Genomic DNA, 17,260 nt, shown 5'->3' on the forward strand with positions numbered 1-17,260 from the left:
CCGGATTTGACTCCCGCGAGAAGTGAGGCCGGGCAGGCGGGGCTCCGGCCCTCCCTCCGCAGGACTTACCCTCTGTCTCTACTCAGGGATGACCTCCAGCCCAGGATCTCTTTGTACACCAACCGGCAGAGGAGCTGAGGGGAGGGAGGGCGACCTCAGCGTGCAGCACGTGGCTGGTCCCCAGCTCTAGGTGACTGCTCGGCTGGCTCACAGTGTCACTCCGCAGGGGTTCACCCACGGGACGCAGAGTGGTTCCGAGCAAAGCCCTGGATGGCCGACACTTTGGACCACTTTGGACACTTCGGAACTTTCCAGGGTCCCAGCCCCGCAGGACAGGGCCCCTCCCCATACCCATCTGTGCACCCCAAAGCTCTTACCAAGCAAGCCAGGATGTCGGCAGTGATGAGCATGTAGAAGACGTTGTTCCAGCCTGTGGGGGAAATGAGCCCGGCCAGCAGAGGCCCCAGAGCCGCACCTGTGTGGAGCACAGCATGAGAGAAGGGCCCTGCACCAGGGACCCTGGCCCTCCCTGCCCGCAAGAGGGCAGCATCCCAAGAGTGCGCCCGAGACCAGGCTTGGGGCTCAGCTGCCGAGAGCCAAGAGCAAGAGTCAGACCTATGGATCCAGTGCCGTCGATGATGGCCGTGACAGTGGAGAGCGCCTTTGCGTTGCCCTTCAGGCTCTTGTGAGTCCCCTGGGGAGAGAGCAGAGTGGGGAGGCCTGAACCAAGAGGCGGCACCGAGCAGGACCGGGACTGGGACCAGGAGAGGGACTGGCTCAGGGAAAGGCAGCGAGGGGGGCTTGGAGCTGGGAAGAAAGGGGGGCCGATGGCGGATTCTGAAGGACTTTGAGGATCTCGTCTCTGCGGGCGGGGGCAGGGGGAGAGACGTGAAGATGTGCCTGGAGACAGAGGCCCTGGCCAATCCCCGAGGTGGCTCCGCTTACCAGGTCAGCCGAGACAGCAGTGGTGATGAGGGCATAAGGACCGTTGACCAGGGCTCCACAGGTGAGCAGCATTACTGACGTGGTGATGGAGACGGCCCAGTTAGAGAGGAGAGGCCACCGCCACCCCCAACCCCAAAGCGGGTGAGTCCCCCAGGCGTCAGGCTGAGAACCTCCACTTCCCCGAGCCTCCCACCCACGTCCCCAAGCCAGCCTCGCGGTGTCCCCACGGCAGCGCCAGCTCCTCACCTATGGAGATGCTGATCCCACTCTGGCCAACGTAGTTGTACAGGAACATCTGAGAGAGGAGAAGGGGGAAGACAGGATCACAGCCTGGCTTCCCCACGGGCTGCCTCTGTTAGACTGGAGACCGGAAGTCTGGGAACCCCAGGGGTCCCCTTTCTCCTTTGCCTTCTCATACCCAGGCCTCTCGGTCTTCATGTCCCAGGGATGCAGGGTCTAATACGTGGTAATCTATCATTTCCCTTTGCCCCCAAAGTCTCCTCTCATATCGAACCTCAATCACTTATTCTTTCCTTGGTCAAGAAGCTCAGCAGCTGGCCTCCCCCTTCTCACCAAGGCCAAATAACCACGAATCCCTTTCCAAAATCCTCAGTCTGGATCTCTTTCCTGTGCTGACCCTGGCTTCTCCTCCCCTGGCCGTGCACAGGGATGTACACACGCAAAGAGACGGGTGTGTGCGTGATGCCCAGGCGTGCACAGGGTTCAGCGGCCCACGACACACACGCACTTTGCCCTTGAGGTTCTACGCACCATGGGGGCAGCCAAGATCAGCATGACGCAACAGGTGGTGGCCCTGCCATTGGTGTAGTCAGAGATGAGCCCCGCCAGGATGCCGCCTGGAACACAACGTGCACACTGCCGCCCCAGGCATGTGGGACCCCGAGCACTGCCCCATCACTCAGCCCAGCACGAACCGGGGCCGGGTACCCAGAGCCAGCTGAGTGTCTCCCTCTGCAGCCTTCCCCGCACCCACTGCTCACGGGAAGACCACCTGGGCAGGATGCCACCTGCCTAGGTCACATCCCACTGGACCTGTCCCATTTTTCTGCACCCTGACAAGAGAAGAGGGGGATGCAGCCTAGAGGCAGAGCAGGGCATGGCCTCACCTGCGATGCCACCAACATCGAAGAGCGTGGACAGGTCCCCGGACTCCTTGGCAGTAAAGTGAACTGTGGAAAACAAAAGCATGTGTTCAGACCTGGGGGCTCCGGGCAGACATCCTGGAGGGCCACCGCTGGGAACATCCCTGCAGACACCTGGTCCAGTATCACCTTCAGAGGAAGGAGTGGGGCCCATGGAGAAATGACTGGCCAAGGTCACAAGCGAGTCTGCAGCAGTTTGGGACCGGATGCCCTTTCTGGCCCCCAGTCCTGTCGGATGGCCTTGACCTCCCGGAAAAGCCCTTCTATGAAAGCACTGGGATCTGGCCCCTGAGGGCCCTGTCCCACTGGGGGTACAACTGCTCTCACTGAGCCTCAGCCTGTCCAGCCCCATTCCTGCCCTCCCCCTGACCGAGCAGCTGGTCCCCATAGAAGCTTGTCACCTCCATTTGAGGTCCCTGCTTATAAACAGAGCCAGGAAGGAGGCTTGTGGGAAAATGGGGACCTCAGGTCCCAGACCTCGCCCTAGAATTAGAAAAAGGGACGCCCAGAAGCTTGACTTGTAGCCCAGCCCTCAAGGTTGACTCACACTCTGTAGCCAGCATCAAGGCCACAGAACAAAGAGTCAGTGACCGCAGGGTTGCCCCGGTGCTCTACCCCCGTCGTCGAGAGAGGCCCCTCAGATGGAGCCGGGGGCGGGGCTGGGGGGGTGAGTTACAGCTTGAGACCTGGCCCTGACTCATCCCCACCGCATCCTGTTCGGTGCAAGGATGCTGTGTGGAGAGCAGCCTCGTCCCTCCCACGGGGCCTGGAGGGAGGCCGGCAGCCCTGGCTGAGTGGTCCTTGGCCCTGGTGGGGCTCTGAGGCTCTGAGGCTCTGGGGGCAGAACTGCTCCCTGATAGAGTAGCTCCACGTGTGGAAAACCAGAGATCCAGGACAGGGGAACATAAACATCCTTTTCAACCGCAAGAGTGACCTCTCCTCATCTGTCCATCCTCGGGCAGGGTCAGAGGCAGGGGAGAGGAGGGCCACAAGGTGGGCAGCCCAGCAGACCCAGGCACAGGGCATCAATCCCCTGAGGCTCCCGGCAGCCCTCCTTGGAAGAGAACAGCGTTTACTGCCAGGCTACAGGCAGTGGGGGTAGCTCATCAGGCCCTCTTCCTTGGGCTGGGGGGAAGGCTTAAGGGGCTCCTGGAGGCGCTCAAAAGGCAGACCGTTTCCAGCACCCTCCAGTCCCGCCCACCTATGAGCCAAGCAGCCTGGAGGGGGGCTTCTCCTATACCTGAGGCTGGAGAAGTTAGGGAGGATTGCAGAACAGAGCTTTGAGTTCCTAACCCCGACTCAGCGCCAAGGGAGGAAAAGTGGCTGGAATCAGGGACTGGGTGGGGGGCGAGGGTGCATCTGCAAGGTTTAGCTTCCCATTAAAGAAAAAAACTTTCCCTCCTGCCCTAGGAGAGGTTCAGCAGAAATCCTGCCTATTCCTGGAGTCGTACGTGTCACGTGACAGGTTTCCTCCTCAGAGACCCCTCCGTTCCTCACCTCTTCTTCCCCGGGTACTCACCCACATTGAAGATGTAGAGGGGCAGCCAGTAGAGGAAGGTGTAACTGACCAGCTTGGCAAACAGCAGACACAAGGAGAACTCGACCACACCCTGGGGAGCGTAACAGAGGGCGCGATGGAAACAGGGGCAAGACGCCCTTGGTCCGTCAGCGGAGCCCCAACCCAGCACTTTCCACCGCCCACTGCACAAAGCAGCCTCGAGGACCTCTCCAGCCTCAGTAACAGCAGTGTGCCTGTGGCCCGGATATGCTGTGTCTGGACGAGTCTCCCGTGTGCCCCTCCCCAAGTGGGCCGCCCTCCCTAGGCACTGCATGTAAAGAAATTCTGGAAACCACAGGTCACCCTGAGCATCCCCATCTCCTGAGACCCAGCAAAAAAATCTAGAGAGCCTCTCTCCTCCTTCCAGTCCACAAAAGACTCACCGGGATCCAGAGCGCCCCAAAAAAGCTGATGGCAGCGGGCTGAGCACTTGGCTCCTTGGACAAGGTGACGGCAGACTCCAGGCCGTTCTCTCTGTTAGAGTGGGGTCCATTGCCAGGGTCCTCAGCGTTGTCCACGTTCTCTTCCAGCTCACCCTGAGCAGAGAAGAGCCCTTGCTGTGGGCACGTCCACGTACCACCTCCCACCAGCTGGAGGGACAGCCCATGTGAGAGGTAGGGGCTCCCACGCTGGAAGAGGTATGTGTCCCCTTCCTGGACTGGACTAACATCCTGCCAGGCCCGTCAGGCTGTCGGGGAGCCCCCCGAGGGCGTGACTTTGGCCCTCACCCAAGGGCCTGTGAAGTAACTGTGGGCACACAGGCCCCTCCTCCAACTCCCCAGGCCTCCCTGGGACCAGCCCCCGGGTGGAGTGGAGGGCAGGGATAGGACTCACGTGGTGCTGAGGTGGTGAGCAATCCACGTCCTCTGGGTCTGAAAGAAAAATCTTCTAAGAAGCTTCCCAGCAGGCCAGGCCCTCACCTTGCATGGCGTGTGGTCCCCACCCCTCCTCAAAGCGGGTGAGTTGACTTTCCAGCACAAGGGAGCACGGCACCGGGGCTCCGGAGACCACCTTCGAGGTCTGGGTCTCCTAACAATAAGTTGTGTCACTACTGCCTCGTGGACTTTCGTTCTCTTGCTACAAGTGACCATGGCCCTGACTCCCTGACCCATCTGTCAGGGAGCTGGGAAGAGGCAGCAAAGGTGGAGAGGTCCCCCCAACCTTTCCCTCCTCAGTCTCACGTCTCATGGAAACGCTCAACAGCCCAGGGAAGCAGGCGTTGTTATACTTCTGTCACACATGAGAAAACTGAGGCTCAGAGAGGCTGTCTGTCCCAGGTCACACATCTGTGGCTCTGACCCCACGATCCCACGCTACCCACGCCTTCTCCCAGGGCCTGACCGGGAGGCTCAGCTCCGGCCCTGTGAGGAGGGAGGGCTCCACTCACATTCAATTAAGAAGAAGAAGGTGACGAGGCCCATGACGGCGGTGATGATGCCGGGCACCACAAAGGACAGGCCCCACTGCTCATCCACCCAGATGCCGGCGATCAGGGAGCCCAGGATGTTGCCCACGGATGTGTGGGAATTCCAGATGCCCATGATGAGCCCCCGCCTGGAGGGGAGGGAGGGAGGGAGGGAGAGAAGAACGGGAAAAGTGAGAAGAGAAGCACAGGGCTCCTGACGACCGCCCGACCAAGTGCAAAAAGCTGGCTGCCTGCAGCCTCGGAGCTGAAGACCCCCTCAGGGAGGAACGGGAGGGTTTGCTGGTGTCAAGGGAGTGACAGCAAGGCCGGGGGTCCCGCTCCCCAGCCACTCCCTGAGCAAGCACTCTCTGGCTCCTTGCTGCCCCAGGGCCCAGAGCCCCAGCCCTTTCTTCTCTTGCCCTAAGGCCGTGACTCTGAAGTCCTCAACCAGGGGTGACTCTGCCCCAGGGGACACGGGCACCGTCTGGAGAGTTCCGACCGTCCCAGCTGTGGGTGCGCTAGTGGCATCTAGGGGTAGAGGCTGCTGAACACCCCTACACTGTGTAGGATGGTCCCACGACAAAGAATTATCCAGCCCCATATGTCAATAGTGCCAGGGTTGAGAAACCCTGCCCTAAAGAAACTTTTGCACAAAAGCCAGTTCAAGGAAAAAAAAAAACATATATATATATATATATATAAATATATACAAACACATATATATGTGTGTGTGTGTATACAAACACAGTTTTATAGGCTTCGTTTTTGTCTTCACGCAAAATGGAAATTCATCTATTAAGAGGAAAAAAGCATAACTGAGGTTGCAGGTTTTAAGGATCAAAACCTTAGCAATGAGAAAATCAGTACTGCTTTTAGTCACTAAAACATGTGTATCTTGGCCTGTGAAAGTCAGCAAGAAGGAGGCAAGTTTCTAATCTTTGACCCTGAAATCACATCAGGGGCCACGAGGGACCCACCAGCCCAGCCCCCCAGGCGCCGCCCACCCTCCTGTCCCATCACACTCACTTCCCCTTCCCGAACCAGTTGCCCACACAGGTCACCACGGAGGGCCAGCCCGTGGTCTGGACGAGTCCGTTGCAGATCTGCAGGGAGGGAGGAGAGAGGCGGGACAGGCCTGGGCTGAGCGGTGCAGCCTCTGGGATGGGGGCCCCTCCGCAGCACACACTACGCACCCCCTTCCTTCACCTGCGTGCACGCACCCCCTAACCCACCAGCTGATTTCTCCTGTGGCCCCAGATCCCCACGGCAGAGACCAGGCCTCGCAGGCACCTCCACGGACCTCAGGGTAACGCTCAGCGCAAACTCACAGAGCCCACGAGGGTGACCAAAGGCAATGGGCAATGGGACCCCGCATCGTGATAAAGGAGCACAGGGCTGGATGCGCCGGGACCTGGGGCGGCTGGGAAGGACCTGCAGCCTCTACTATCTTTCTGTGCCGGGAACAGAGGCCTGAGTGCAAGGCCAAGGCTCGTACCTGGATAAGAACAAAGTACCAGAGCGCGTGGATGTTCCAGAAATACCCCAGGCCAAAGAGCGAGGTGAAAAGGCCGCTGAGCAGCATTCCGGCTGTAAGGTAGTAACGGAGGGGGAGCCGCTCCCCAAAAATGCCACTGCAGAAGAGAGAGTTGGATCCATGGTAGTCTCTGCTACCTGCGCCCTTCGGCTCTCTACCTCCTATCTCTCCGCCCCCAGCCCAAAGCCACTGAAACGCCTCCGCTAAGGTGACCACCAGTGACCTCTGTGTTGCCACACGCCGGGGACACCCTCGGTCCTCCACTCACTGGGCTCCTTTGCTTTATTTGATGCTGCTGACCGAGCACCTTGAAGTGCGCTCTCCGTGGCCTCTGTGAGGTCACCGTGGCCCACCTGCCTCCCCCCTTGGCTGACCAGCGCTTCTCATGCATTTTCTCTTGCATCACTTTTATGGTTTTAACTACCAGCTACATATACGTTACACAGCCCAGCTGCATATCTACAGCCCTGAACTCTCCCCCAGAGCTTCACGATCATATCCAGATGCCTTCCAGACATCTTGACTGGGATGCTCCCCAAAACAACTGCCACTCAACAACTCCAAAATCAGAACGCCTCTGCCTCTGCCCCCCACCCCGCCCCGTGTCCTGTGCCCCTCATCTGAGTGGATATCGCCACCACGTTTGGCCACTCAAGCCAGAAACCACGGGGCTACCTCAGTTTCCTGCCTCTCCGCCCCACCCTTCACAAGCAACCTCCAAGACCTGTACCTTTTACTTACATCTCTCCAGTGCGTCGTTACTTTATCATCTCTATTACTATTGTTCTCACTCAGGCGTTGCTCAAAGCTCAGCTGAGCTATTATCAGATCTGTTCCTTAGTGTGACCTGGTACTCAGTCCTACTCTCCCTCAAATCTACCTTCTGTCACCCTCACAGAGATCTGACATGTTAATCTGAACATGCCACCCTTCAGAGGTTCTCCTGTGCCCACGGCCTGGTACACAATGACCTCATTCTTCAGCCCCATCTCCTGCATTTTACACTCTGGTAAACCTGTTACTTGTCCCCCCAGATCATGCTGTTTCACACTCGCCTTACTCTGCCCATGCCATTCCCTCCACCTAGCCATTTCTGCATTGCCAAGCCCAATTCTTCTTCATTAGTTCAAGTGTCATCTCCTCCAAGAAGCCTTCCCCAACCCCTCTTCTCTAATCCCAGCTCACACTAAGTGACCCCTCGGAGCCCCCAGAGCGCCCCGTATGAAGCCACCTGTCTGGGAGCCACCACACTGCTTTATACCTAGCTGCTGTTATCGGTCACTCCACTAGACTGTGAGCTCTCTGGAGGTGGTACCCTGCCTCAGTCATCTTTGATTCCTGGGAACAAACATCACGCTTGCTACGTAAAAGCCGTGCTGGGGTCTTCCTAGCATCCAGGGCTATCCTTGAAGGACCCCGGTCTAGGACAAACCATTTCCCAGCCACACCACTGACACTGCCATCTGAGTGCATAAACTCAAAAGGACATCCAGGAAAGCCTTTCCAGGGAAAAGAGCTACTAAAAGTGGGAGCTGGCCAGGTGAAGGAGCAGGCTCGGTAACCGTGGGAGCACGCTGGCTACGGGCTGACATGACGTGTGCAAGTCTTGTCGTCTCATTTCCATGTGCGGGGGCCCCGAGCTTTTTCCCTTTGACCCTGCTGCCCCCAGGTCGGCCAAGGGGAGACAGCAGCTCTGAACGGTTCTGCTGCGGGCAGTCACAGGCTCCGCCTCTCTCTTACCTGATAAACATGCCAATGGCATAGGCCACGAGGAAGGCGTTGTCCACTGCCCCCAGGAGTTCCTTGTAGTTGCTCTGGTCTGAAAGCCCATGGGAGAGGCAGAAAGCTGGCTGGCTGCTTGGACGCCCCTGCAGGAAGCCCTTTCCGGCCCCGGCTGACCCTATCCTGGGTAGGGGGAGTGGGCTGTGGGAAAGAACAGCTTGCCCCGCTCTTACCAAATGGGGCCCAGTTGCACCACGTGGTGTCGTTGAGCCTGTGGGTGTCGCTGATGGGCTGGATCATCTCTGAGCAGTTGTGGTGCAGACGGCTCTGGAGGAGCCACGGGTGCACAGGTCAGGGGGCATCCTGTGGCCCCGAAAGGAGCAAGCAGCCTCCAACACACCAGCCCCGCTGCCCCCCTCGACCGGACCCCATGCTCCCTCCTCCGGCAAGAACTGGCTCCAGGGGCAAGTGGCCACAGCAGAGCCTCGGTGAAGGGCAACGGGGGTCTACGCGCAGGGTAGACATGGGGCCCAGGGTGTCTGCTCTCTGGCTCCACCCGCAGCCCCCGACACCACCGTCTTGGTGAATAAACCCAGGAAACTCTCCTGGGAAAAGAGAACTGCTGAAAGTGGAACTCTGCCAGGGGGAAGGAGCGGGCTCAGTGACCAAGGTAAGGGAACAAGGATGGTTATATGCCAAGTTCCAGACCATTCTACGGAAGTGTATTTCTGCTGGGGCCCAGCATCTCCTGCTGTCTTCCTTACGCCCAGGCCAGCCTCACCTTGACGACACTGATGGGCTTCCTGGACATGTGATAACAGGTGTAGATGAGGAAAGTGATCAGCAGGATGAAGCCTCGGTACCTGCAGGGAGAGGTGGGCAGCTGGGCTGGCAGGGCGCTCGGACCTCCGCCTCTACTGTGTCCAGGAAGCATGCACCTGTGCCCATTCTAGCAGCCTCAGAGCCCCAGCACCACCAACTCTTCTACATCAGGCTCCCCTCCAGACACAAGTTCCTTGGGGCAGAGGCCAAGGGGAGGGTAGGAACAGACGCCAGAGGCCAGAGTGCTCGGGGGGCCCCATGTCCCTGCTCCTGCTACCGAGGCCTCCCGACAGAGCTAGCCCAGCATCAGCGCCCTAGACGACACCAAAGTACCCCCTCCTGCTCTTACCACTGCCCATCACCTCCGCTTCTCTCTGGCCTCACTAAGATCGGGGTGCCTCTGTGTGTGTGAGAGATGGGGGCAGGGAGATATAACTGTATTTAAAATACTGGACATGCTGGAAGCCGGCAGGAGGCTGATGTGGGAGAAGGGTCTGTCTTTAAAGTGAGGTCGGGACTTTCCTGGTGGCGCAGTGGTTAAGAATCCGCCAGCCAACGCAGGGGACACGGGTTCGAGCTCTGGTCCGGGAAGATCTCACATGCCGCAGAGCAACTAAGCCCGTGCGCCACAACTACCGAGCCTGCGCTCTAGAGCCCGTGAGTCACAACTACTGAAGCCCGCGTGCCTAGAGCCCGTGCTCCGCAACAAGAGAAGCCACCGCAATGAGAAGCTCGCACGCTACAACAAAGAGCAGCCCCCGCTCGCCGCAACTAGAGAAAGCCCGCGCGCAGCAAAGAAGACCCAATGCAGCCAAAAATAAATAAATTAATTTTAAAAATAAATAAATAAAATAAAGTGAAGTCGACGCTGCTCTTAAGCCTAGAACATGGCAGAAACAGCACCTGCTGCAGCCCAGTAGGGGCAGAGCCCAAAACCTAGTTGGAAATGTGGCAACAGAAGGAAAGCTGGTGACAGAACCCAGGTCCTCTGCCCTAGTCCGTTCCACTGGACAGAGGGGTCATCCTTTCCATCTGTGGCTCACACATCACATGGGCCCTCTCACACAGTGCTTCTCATCCCATGGTCTGGTCTGGGGCGGAAAGAACAGTTCAGCCAGGCACCACCGAAGTTTCCACTGCGTGCTCCCCCTTCCCCTTCTGCCGAGGCTCTGAGGAAGGGCTTCCATGTCCTCCTGAGTCACAGCATCAGCTGAGACGAGTCAGCAGCCAGGAGCCAGGAAGTACATGGAAAATAGACCTCAGCATGGACTCTAGCCCAGGAGAAAGACCAGAGCCTTGGTTTCTTAAAGAGCCCGTGGAGAAGGTGGGGAAGAAGGGGAAGGGGGCCTGAAACACTTTCTATCCCTGGGATCCACGAACCAAAGGACCAGGACACTGGAGGCTCAGTCTGCCCTCTCCAGGGATCTGCCTCCAAACCCCAAATCACTTCCTCCCAAGCATGTCGTGAAGGCTCCTGCTTGTGAGATGAAGGGGTGTTTCAGCAGAGGCTGAATTCAGGCTGGGCTACCAGGGCCCTTCACCCCTGGACTCGTTCTCTGTCTCATTCCCTTCACTGCCTCACAGTTTATCTTCTGAAGAGATTGAAGGTACATGTGCCCCCGCTGTCACCTGGCTTAACATTTCTCGGTGGCTCTCCATTCCACTAAGAACGAAGCTCTCTCTAGCTTGAATCTTATGCTTTCTCTACTGCCCAGCCTCTCTGGCTCCCCACTGCCGAGGGTGCATGGCTGGGGGGGAGTCACCAGGGGTTCTCCAGGGAATCTGGGGTTACTCCAAGGGACTGTCACAGTGACCCCGTGACATACACAAGCTTGGTGGCAGCAATGTTTTCCACTTGGCAAATGGCTCATGACTCCTACCTCAGGAACTTCCAGAATCTGGTGGCAGGGTTGGGGGTGTCTCTGAGAGAACTGGAGAGGCTGCCCAGTGAGGCTTCTTCAAAGTGCACAAGATGGAAGAAAATTACAGCCCTACAGATAACACTCACCAGTGTCCTGCCTGGGGAGCTGCTGAGTCTGGAAAAAAGCTCAAAGCTTTGAGGGATGACTCTAATTTACTGTGTAACCAAATGAAAGTTCCTAAGCCTTTTTTGCCTCCGGTTTCCTCATCAGATGCCCACGGAGGACAGTGCCAACCACATCTAGCTCAAAGACCAGGGAACACAATGTAACTCTCACCCTAGTCCCTACGTGTCTGTTGGGCCACCTTTACGACCCCCCGGGATCAGCTGAGTCTATCTCGGCTGCCACCTGGATACAGCCATTGACCCTGGTGACAGATCAGATCTCCTCTGGGCCTGAAGGATCCCCAGGCCCCACTGAGCACCCCCCCAGCACTGACTGTCCTTCCTTGACAGGCCAGGCAGGGAGGCCCAGGCTGCAACTCAGCCATGCCGAGCCCACGCAGGAGATGCTCAGACACGATGAGGGATCAAATGGCACAGCCCTGCTGGCAGCCACCTTTCTCCTCCCCCGCTCCTCCCACCACGACACTGCTTCAGCCCCAAGTGCCAACACCTGCCCACCTCAGGTCACCTGCCCTGGCTTTCTCCAGCCTGTGGTCCCCGGTGTTCTTCCTTATCTGCCTTCTGGAGTCCTGTCCCTCCCAACCTTGCGTGGCAGAAGCTAAGACAGGACAGCAGGCACACCCAGGCCCATTTCTGACATCTCGATTCTCTCTGGCAGAAACAGGACTGCCTTCCCATCCACATCCTGCCATATGCCAGGCACTGTGCTAGGGACCCAGAGAAGCTGTAAGAGAGACCTCTGCCCTCCAGGGGCTCGCAGGTCAGCAGGGAGACAAACAGAATTGGTGCGACAGTGCCATAAAAGAGGGCAGCCCTGCATGACACGGAAGCAGGGACACCGAGACCAGCTGGGATGGGAGCAGTGTCAGGAAAGGATTCAGGAGGTGAGGCTTCAGCCGAATCTTCACAAACAAGCAGGAGGTGGCCAGGTCCACCAGGGCTGGGGCGGGAAGCGGCGCCAGGGAGAGGGAAGTACGTGTGCAAAAGTGCGGAGGCGTGAACAGCAATAATACCTGTCTGGGGAACCCTATGTAGCCAGAGGTCTGGAAGGTGGGACTGGGCCAAGCATGGAAGGTGAAGGAGTGGGGAAGGAGGGAGGGGACAGGTCATGGAGGGCCTAGGGTGAGTTTCGACTGTCTCTTGGGGTGATGGGGAGTCACTGAAGAGGGGTGGGATTTTCTAGGTCAGAGGGTTCCGGGCACCTCCCAGGCTAAGCCAGATGAAGACCCAGGGCTCTGCCCTGCTGATTAGTTTGGGAAGCTCCAGACAAGCTTCCTCGCAGAAGGTAGGGCTGGTTCCCTCTGCCTCATCCACACCGCCAGCCACCCTCTAGGGAGACCCTCGGTGGTGCATTTCAGGGAGCTGGTCTCTGTAAGAGGAAAGAGCAAGGACTTAGGAATCAGGCGAAACCTGATTTCATTCCTTACACCTGTTGGTCTGCAAAGTCGTGTTTATCACCTTTCTCGTAGGGCTACTGACAGGTTGATGAGATGATGCATAGGACAACTCTTACATGTTCCTCACGCCCGGTGGACACTTAAAAATGACAGCTACTACGATTTCAGATTTTGAGGAAGGAAAGCTGGAGGGGGCGGAGGCAGCCCGTGCTGCTCTGTTACGGGAGGTGAGCAGGGTGTGGGTTAGCACCAAACTCCTCTGAGCGGTGGTGGTTCCAGGCCCTGGATTTGCCTGTAAGGTAGGGATTTGGAGGCCAGCATGGCCACGCCTCCCACATGCCTAGTATACAGAGGTGGGCTAGAGGAACACGAAGATGCCCCGAAGCTACCAGTGCGCATGCGGGAGCCTGCAACGGGGAGACAGCAGAGGCTGGTCCACTGGGCCCACCCATGTTCTCCCTTGGAAGTAGACAGGGAGACCTAGCAGAGATCCACAGTCAAGCTGATCTGCCAGATTCCAGCCCTGTCCAGAAGCTCGGCCTGACCTTTCTCTCAGCTCTAACCCCATCCCTCAGCAGAAAACCTGACACCCAAGATAGCAGGAGAGTCACAGGGAGGGAGGCGGTGGGGCAGAAGGACCTCAAACTGCTGTGCGATGCTAGGATGGGCACTGGCCTCCTCTGGGACTCCCTGCCTGGACCACAGCACAATGGCGGCATGAGCCCAGAGGGGCACAGCTAGCTGGGCAGAGCATACTTGGGGCCTCCCCTTAGTCAAGTCCTCTTTCCATTCCACTCTGGCAGCTCTTCTGAGAAAAAGGCCAAGGTGCCATAGTTCAAAGGGGACTGGGGACATGGGTCCGGTAAAGGGCTGGGCTGACACAAAGGCTGTCGAACTCACAGTAGCTCAAAGGGAAGATAGCTGACGTGCTCCTGATGCCTGTAGAACCCGCAAGTTTCACTTCTGCTTTCACAAGCCCTTCTTGCAGAAACAAGAGGCCCCAGAAAGGGAGCAGGGGGAAAAATACACAGTCGGGCTTCACCTAGCTTGCCCCAGGGCGGCTGCGAGGGGGAGGGATGGCAGCCCAGGTGTTGGCCAGGCTGGGCAAGCAGGCCAGAGACCCAGGAACGTGCGTGGCGAGGCCCACAGACTGTTCCAGGCAGGGTGCCCACCCCATGACCCTCTAAGTCTGTGTTAGCAAGAGATGGCACTTTTAGAGTCTCACCTCCCCCTACATGGCACTGGTTACTGAGTAACTAAGTCAGATAGAGAGGTGGACTAGCTATCTCTTAACTATTAGCTGACAGTCCAACTTATTCTTTCAAATGAGCACGCTAATAGCTTTATGGACCTCATTAAGACTCTGCACTAGAAACGCTTCTGAGGTAGGGGCAAAGAACAAGTCTGCCAAAGCAGCAACAGATAACAAACAAAACCCCCAAAGGACCTACTACCACCACCATCACAACAACAGAAAACAAGAAAGAGCCCAGCAGAAGGATGCTGACCTCAGGAGACAGTGGAAAGAGGTGTCTTCTCTCCAGCGTCTGCCCAGTCATCCCCGGTCCCTGCATCCCCCTCCCTGCTTTGCAACAACATTGCTGACAGTGCTGATGGCTCCTATCCCCGTGGCAGGCCAACAGGGAATTAAACTCCCTCACTGACCAATCCCTACCACTTCCTGCCTCAGCCCAGCCCTTAAGCCAAGTCTGGGGCAGCTAGTAGATGTCGGGCTACTCAGGTTGGGACAGACTGGACTGGCTGTAGCTGCAGGTGACCTTGACACTTGCCCGGAGGAAAGTGCCACTTGGTGGCCTGTCCTTGGACATGCCTGTCCTGGGACTCAGCAGATCTGAAAAGAAGAGAGGGCTGGGGACAGTAAGAACCAGGCCGATGGTGACAATGCCATCACCCCGCCCCCTGCCAAGCCCTCCACTGCCACTGGGACACACCCTGGTAGGGAAAGGCCAGCCTGGAACAGACAGCACAGGGCAGAGCCCTGAGCCAGGCCTTCCACTGACAAGATGGGACGGGACAGGCCAGGTCTGGGAGGGCCTCTGAGAACAGAGGAACAAAGCCCTCTTGGGGCTGAGAGCCAGCCCAAGGACTCCTCCACCTGCTGCCCCTCCTCCAGATGGAACCTGGGCATTTGCTCAGAGACATCAGGTTGACACAGGGCTCAGTCCCAAGATCCTTCCCAGAGAAGGGAGCCATTGGCCAGTAGCACAAGGAGCCCGGGACTTTCTAGAAGGAATGAGTAGATAAGATAATGGTCTTTTTTAGGAGAGTGGAAAATATAGGCTAGATTGCTTTGCCTTGAGAAGGAATCTAGGCAGGGGAAGCCTGAGTGCTCAGACAGAATGAAAAGACGTGGCTTTTAGCTACAGCATGTGGTTTCGTTTAGGTACCTGGAAAAACTCTGGAGGAGTGTGAGAGCTGGTAGGGTTTGGAAGAAGTGGTCAGCGGGCAGTTGGTGGTCTCTCTTCTGAAGAGCGGCTACGCAAAGAGCACAGGTGGGAATGCGTTGATGGTGGCGGGGCCCTCCTCCCCAGGGAGCTAAGATGAGGACTCTGCTCTCGGGATTCCCTGGAGGCTTAGCCCATGGCCCACCCTCACCTACTCCTTCTCCCCAGCATGAAGGACCCAGGGGAGGAGGCACGAGCCAGTGGGCAAAACGAGAGTAGTGATACCGCCCACCCCGCACACCAGTTTGGGGACAATCAGATGGGGGCGTTGTGGGCTGCAGTGACTCCAACCCTGGTGTCTGACTCCAGTTCTGGTGTTGCTTCGGGACCGCTCAGCTCTGACCTCAGCACTCAGGTGGCACAGCTTGACGGGAAGAAGTAAGGTCTTGGCCATCCATACAGACCACCCCCAAAGCCTGGCTGCCGTCTAGACCAGTGCGTGGCCCCTGAGGCCGACCGCCCCACCCAAAGCCAGGGAGGTGCGCATCAGTCTGCTGTGTAAGGAGGGAAAGAGGAAACAGCGGAGACGAAGAGGAAGCAGAAGGCGGCTGGGGGAGAAGACAGCAGTCATGTGCGGGTGGGGGAGGGAGCCACGCAGGTCACATGCTCTTTGGGGGTCAGCCTGAAGAGCCCGAGGAAGGGAAGCGGGTGGGGACGGGGACGGTGGTCTCAGCCCTCCAGATCCTCCACCAGGCTCTCTCCTTCCTTCTCGGAGCTGCCTCTCGCCATCACCACTTTTTTTTTTTTTTTTTTTTGCGGAACGCGGGCCTCTTACTGTTGTGGCCTCTCCCATTGCGGACGGAGCACAGGCTCCAGACGCGCAGGCTCAGCGGCCATGGCTCACGGGCCCAGCCGCTCCGCGGTATGTGCGATCTTCCTGGACCGGGGCACGAACCCGCGTCACCTGCATCGGCAGGCGGACTCTCAACCACTGCGCCACCAGGGAAGCCCACACCACTCTTTTTAAGGAGCCCTTTCTGATGCTCTTACTGGGCATCCCTGGGCAGTTACCAGGAAGAGAAGGAAGACAAGAGAAAGCTACTTTGCAGCATCTGGGTCCCTGGTCTGAGGCCATGGCAGAATAGGGAAAAGGACGTTAAACCAAAAAAGGCTGCGTCTTAGCTTCTGGTTCTGTTGCTGTGACCCTGGGCGAGCTGTCTCACCTCTCAGCCTCAGCTTGAGCTTCTTGTAAATGGGATGGTAAACTCCTGTCACATGAGGCTGCCCTAAAGACTAACTGAGATAACATTTCGCCTCTCAGCCTCACTTTGATCTTCCTTTGACTAAGGTAGTAAAGTCCTGTCACATGAGATGTCCATAAGGGTTGATGAAATGAGATGCGATGCATCTGGCAGCAGGACCTCAGCAAACTCCGGGGGGCAGAGCCTTGGCAGGCTTGGGGGAGGGCAGCGAGCTGGGAGCTCGCGGCCCCTGCTTTCCTGCCTGCCCAATGCCCCACCCATTCCTGCTCATCCAGCAGGAATGCCACCTGGTCCTCCTCCCACAGGCTCCTCTCCTCGAGCCCTGAACTGCTCCCTCCCCACAGGCCCCAGGAAGCGGGCCCAGCCCCAGAATCAGCAGCCATACTCATCTCTCTGGCAAGATGCCCACGTTGCCATCTGTCCCCAGACGTGCCCACGCGGACGCTGGCACAGAAGGTGGGGCACCGGCCAGGCCCAGGGCCTGGGAGGACTCAGAGGGGCTGTGGCTCCTGCGAGGACACTGCCTGACCCCGGGGGCCCTGACGGGAGAAGGAGGGGCAGTGCCATCCTCCTGGGCAGAAACTCCTCAGTCTCTGCCTTCTGCTTGCACACCTCGTGCCGCCTGCCTCTCAGCCTCCTGTCCGGGGACCGCGCCTTCAAGCCCCAGGCTCCCACCAGCTGCGGCTGCACGTGACCAGTGCTGACAACACAGGCTACGTCCTCACTGCCGTGCCTTCGCCAGCTCCACGGCTCCACTCAGAATACCTCCAGGTCCACCAAGGCAAATGCTACCTGTTCCTCCTAATGAAGATGAAACCCTCCCGCCACAGAAACTCACAAGCACTGCGCAATTACCAAGTACTAAGTGCACACCAGGCACTGGGCTAAGTGCTTTAAATATCTTCTCACTTAATTTCACTAAAACCCTGGGATAGAGGTATATTGCTATTTCCATTTGAAAGACAAGGACCTGGAGCCTTAGAGATTTAGTGATTTGTCT

At 57.9% G+C, this 17,260-nt stretch overlaps 1 protein-coding gene across 8 annotated transcripts in view; it reads right to left on the reverse strand.

The window, feature by feature from the left end:
- Positions 1–17,260, reverse strand: part of SLC37A2 (solute carrier family 37 member 2) — a 42,120-nt gene that overhangs the window by 3,246 nt on the left and 21,614 nt on the right. For 4 of the 8 annotated variants that reach the window (XM_029207166.1, XM_029207163.1, XM_029207162.1 and 1 more), the window contains exons 2-17: positions 9,109–9,190; positions 8,561–8,654; positions 8,346–8,424; positions 6,567–6,702; positions 6,098–6,174; positions 5,054–5,220; positions 4,501–4,538; positions 4,050–4,202; positions 3,628–3,718; positions 2,073–2,135; positions 1,717–1,802; positions 1,192–1,240; positions 946–1,019; positions 616–694; positions 378–475; positions 70–134 (exon numbers count right to left, since the gene is read on the reverse strand). In XM_029207166.1, the coding sequence (XP_029062999.1) occupies positions 70–134; positions 378–475; positions 616–694; positions 946–1,019; positions 1,192–1,240; positions 1,717–1,802; positions 2,073–2,135; positions 3,628–3,718; positions 4,050–4,202; positions 4,501–4,538; positions 5,054–5,220; positions 6,098–6,174; positions 6,567–6,702; positions 8,346–8,424; positions 8,561–8,654; positions 9,109–9,138 (1,379 nt within the window). In that variant the 5' untranslated portion in view covers positions 9,139–9,190. Of the gene's footprint in view, positions 1–69; positions 135–377; positions 476–615; positions 695–945; positions 1,020–1,191; positions 1,241–1,716; positions 1,803–2,072; positions 2,136–3,627; positions 3,719–4,049; positions 4,203–4,500; positions 4,539–5,053; positions 5,221–6,097; positions 6,175–6,566; positions 6,703–8,345; positions 8,425–8,560; positions 8,655–9,108; positions 9,191–15,001; positions 15,090–17,260 lie in introns of those variants that run through there. The other 4 variants (XM_029207159.1, XM_029207160.1, XM_029207161.1 and 1 more) reach the window with 2 other exon arrangements.

The sequence above is a fragment of the Monodon monoceros genome, unplaced genomic scaffold, assembly GCF_005190385.1.
Source record: "Monodon monoceros isolate NGI ecotype Baffin Bay Population unplaced genomic scaffold, NGI_Narwhal_1 Super_Scaffold_7, whole genome shotgun sequence".
Classification (NCBI taxonomy): domain Eukaryota; kingdom Metazoa; phylum Chordata; class Mammalia; order Artiodactyla; family Monodontidae; genus Monodon; species Monodon monoceros.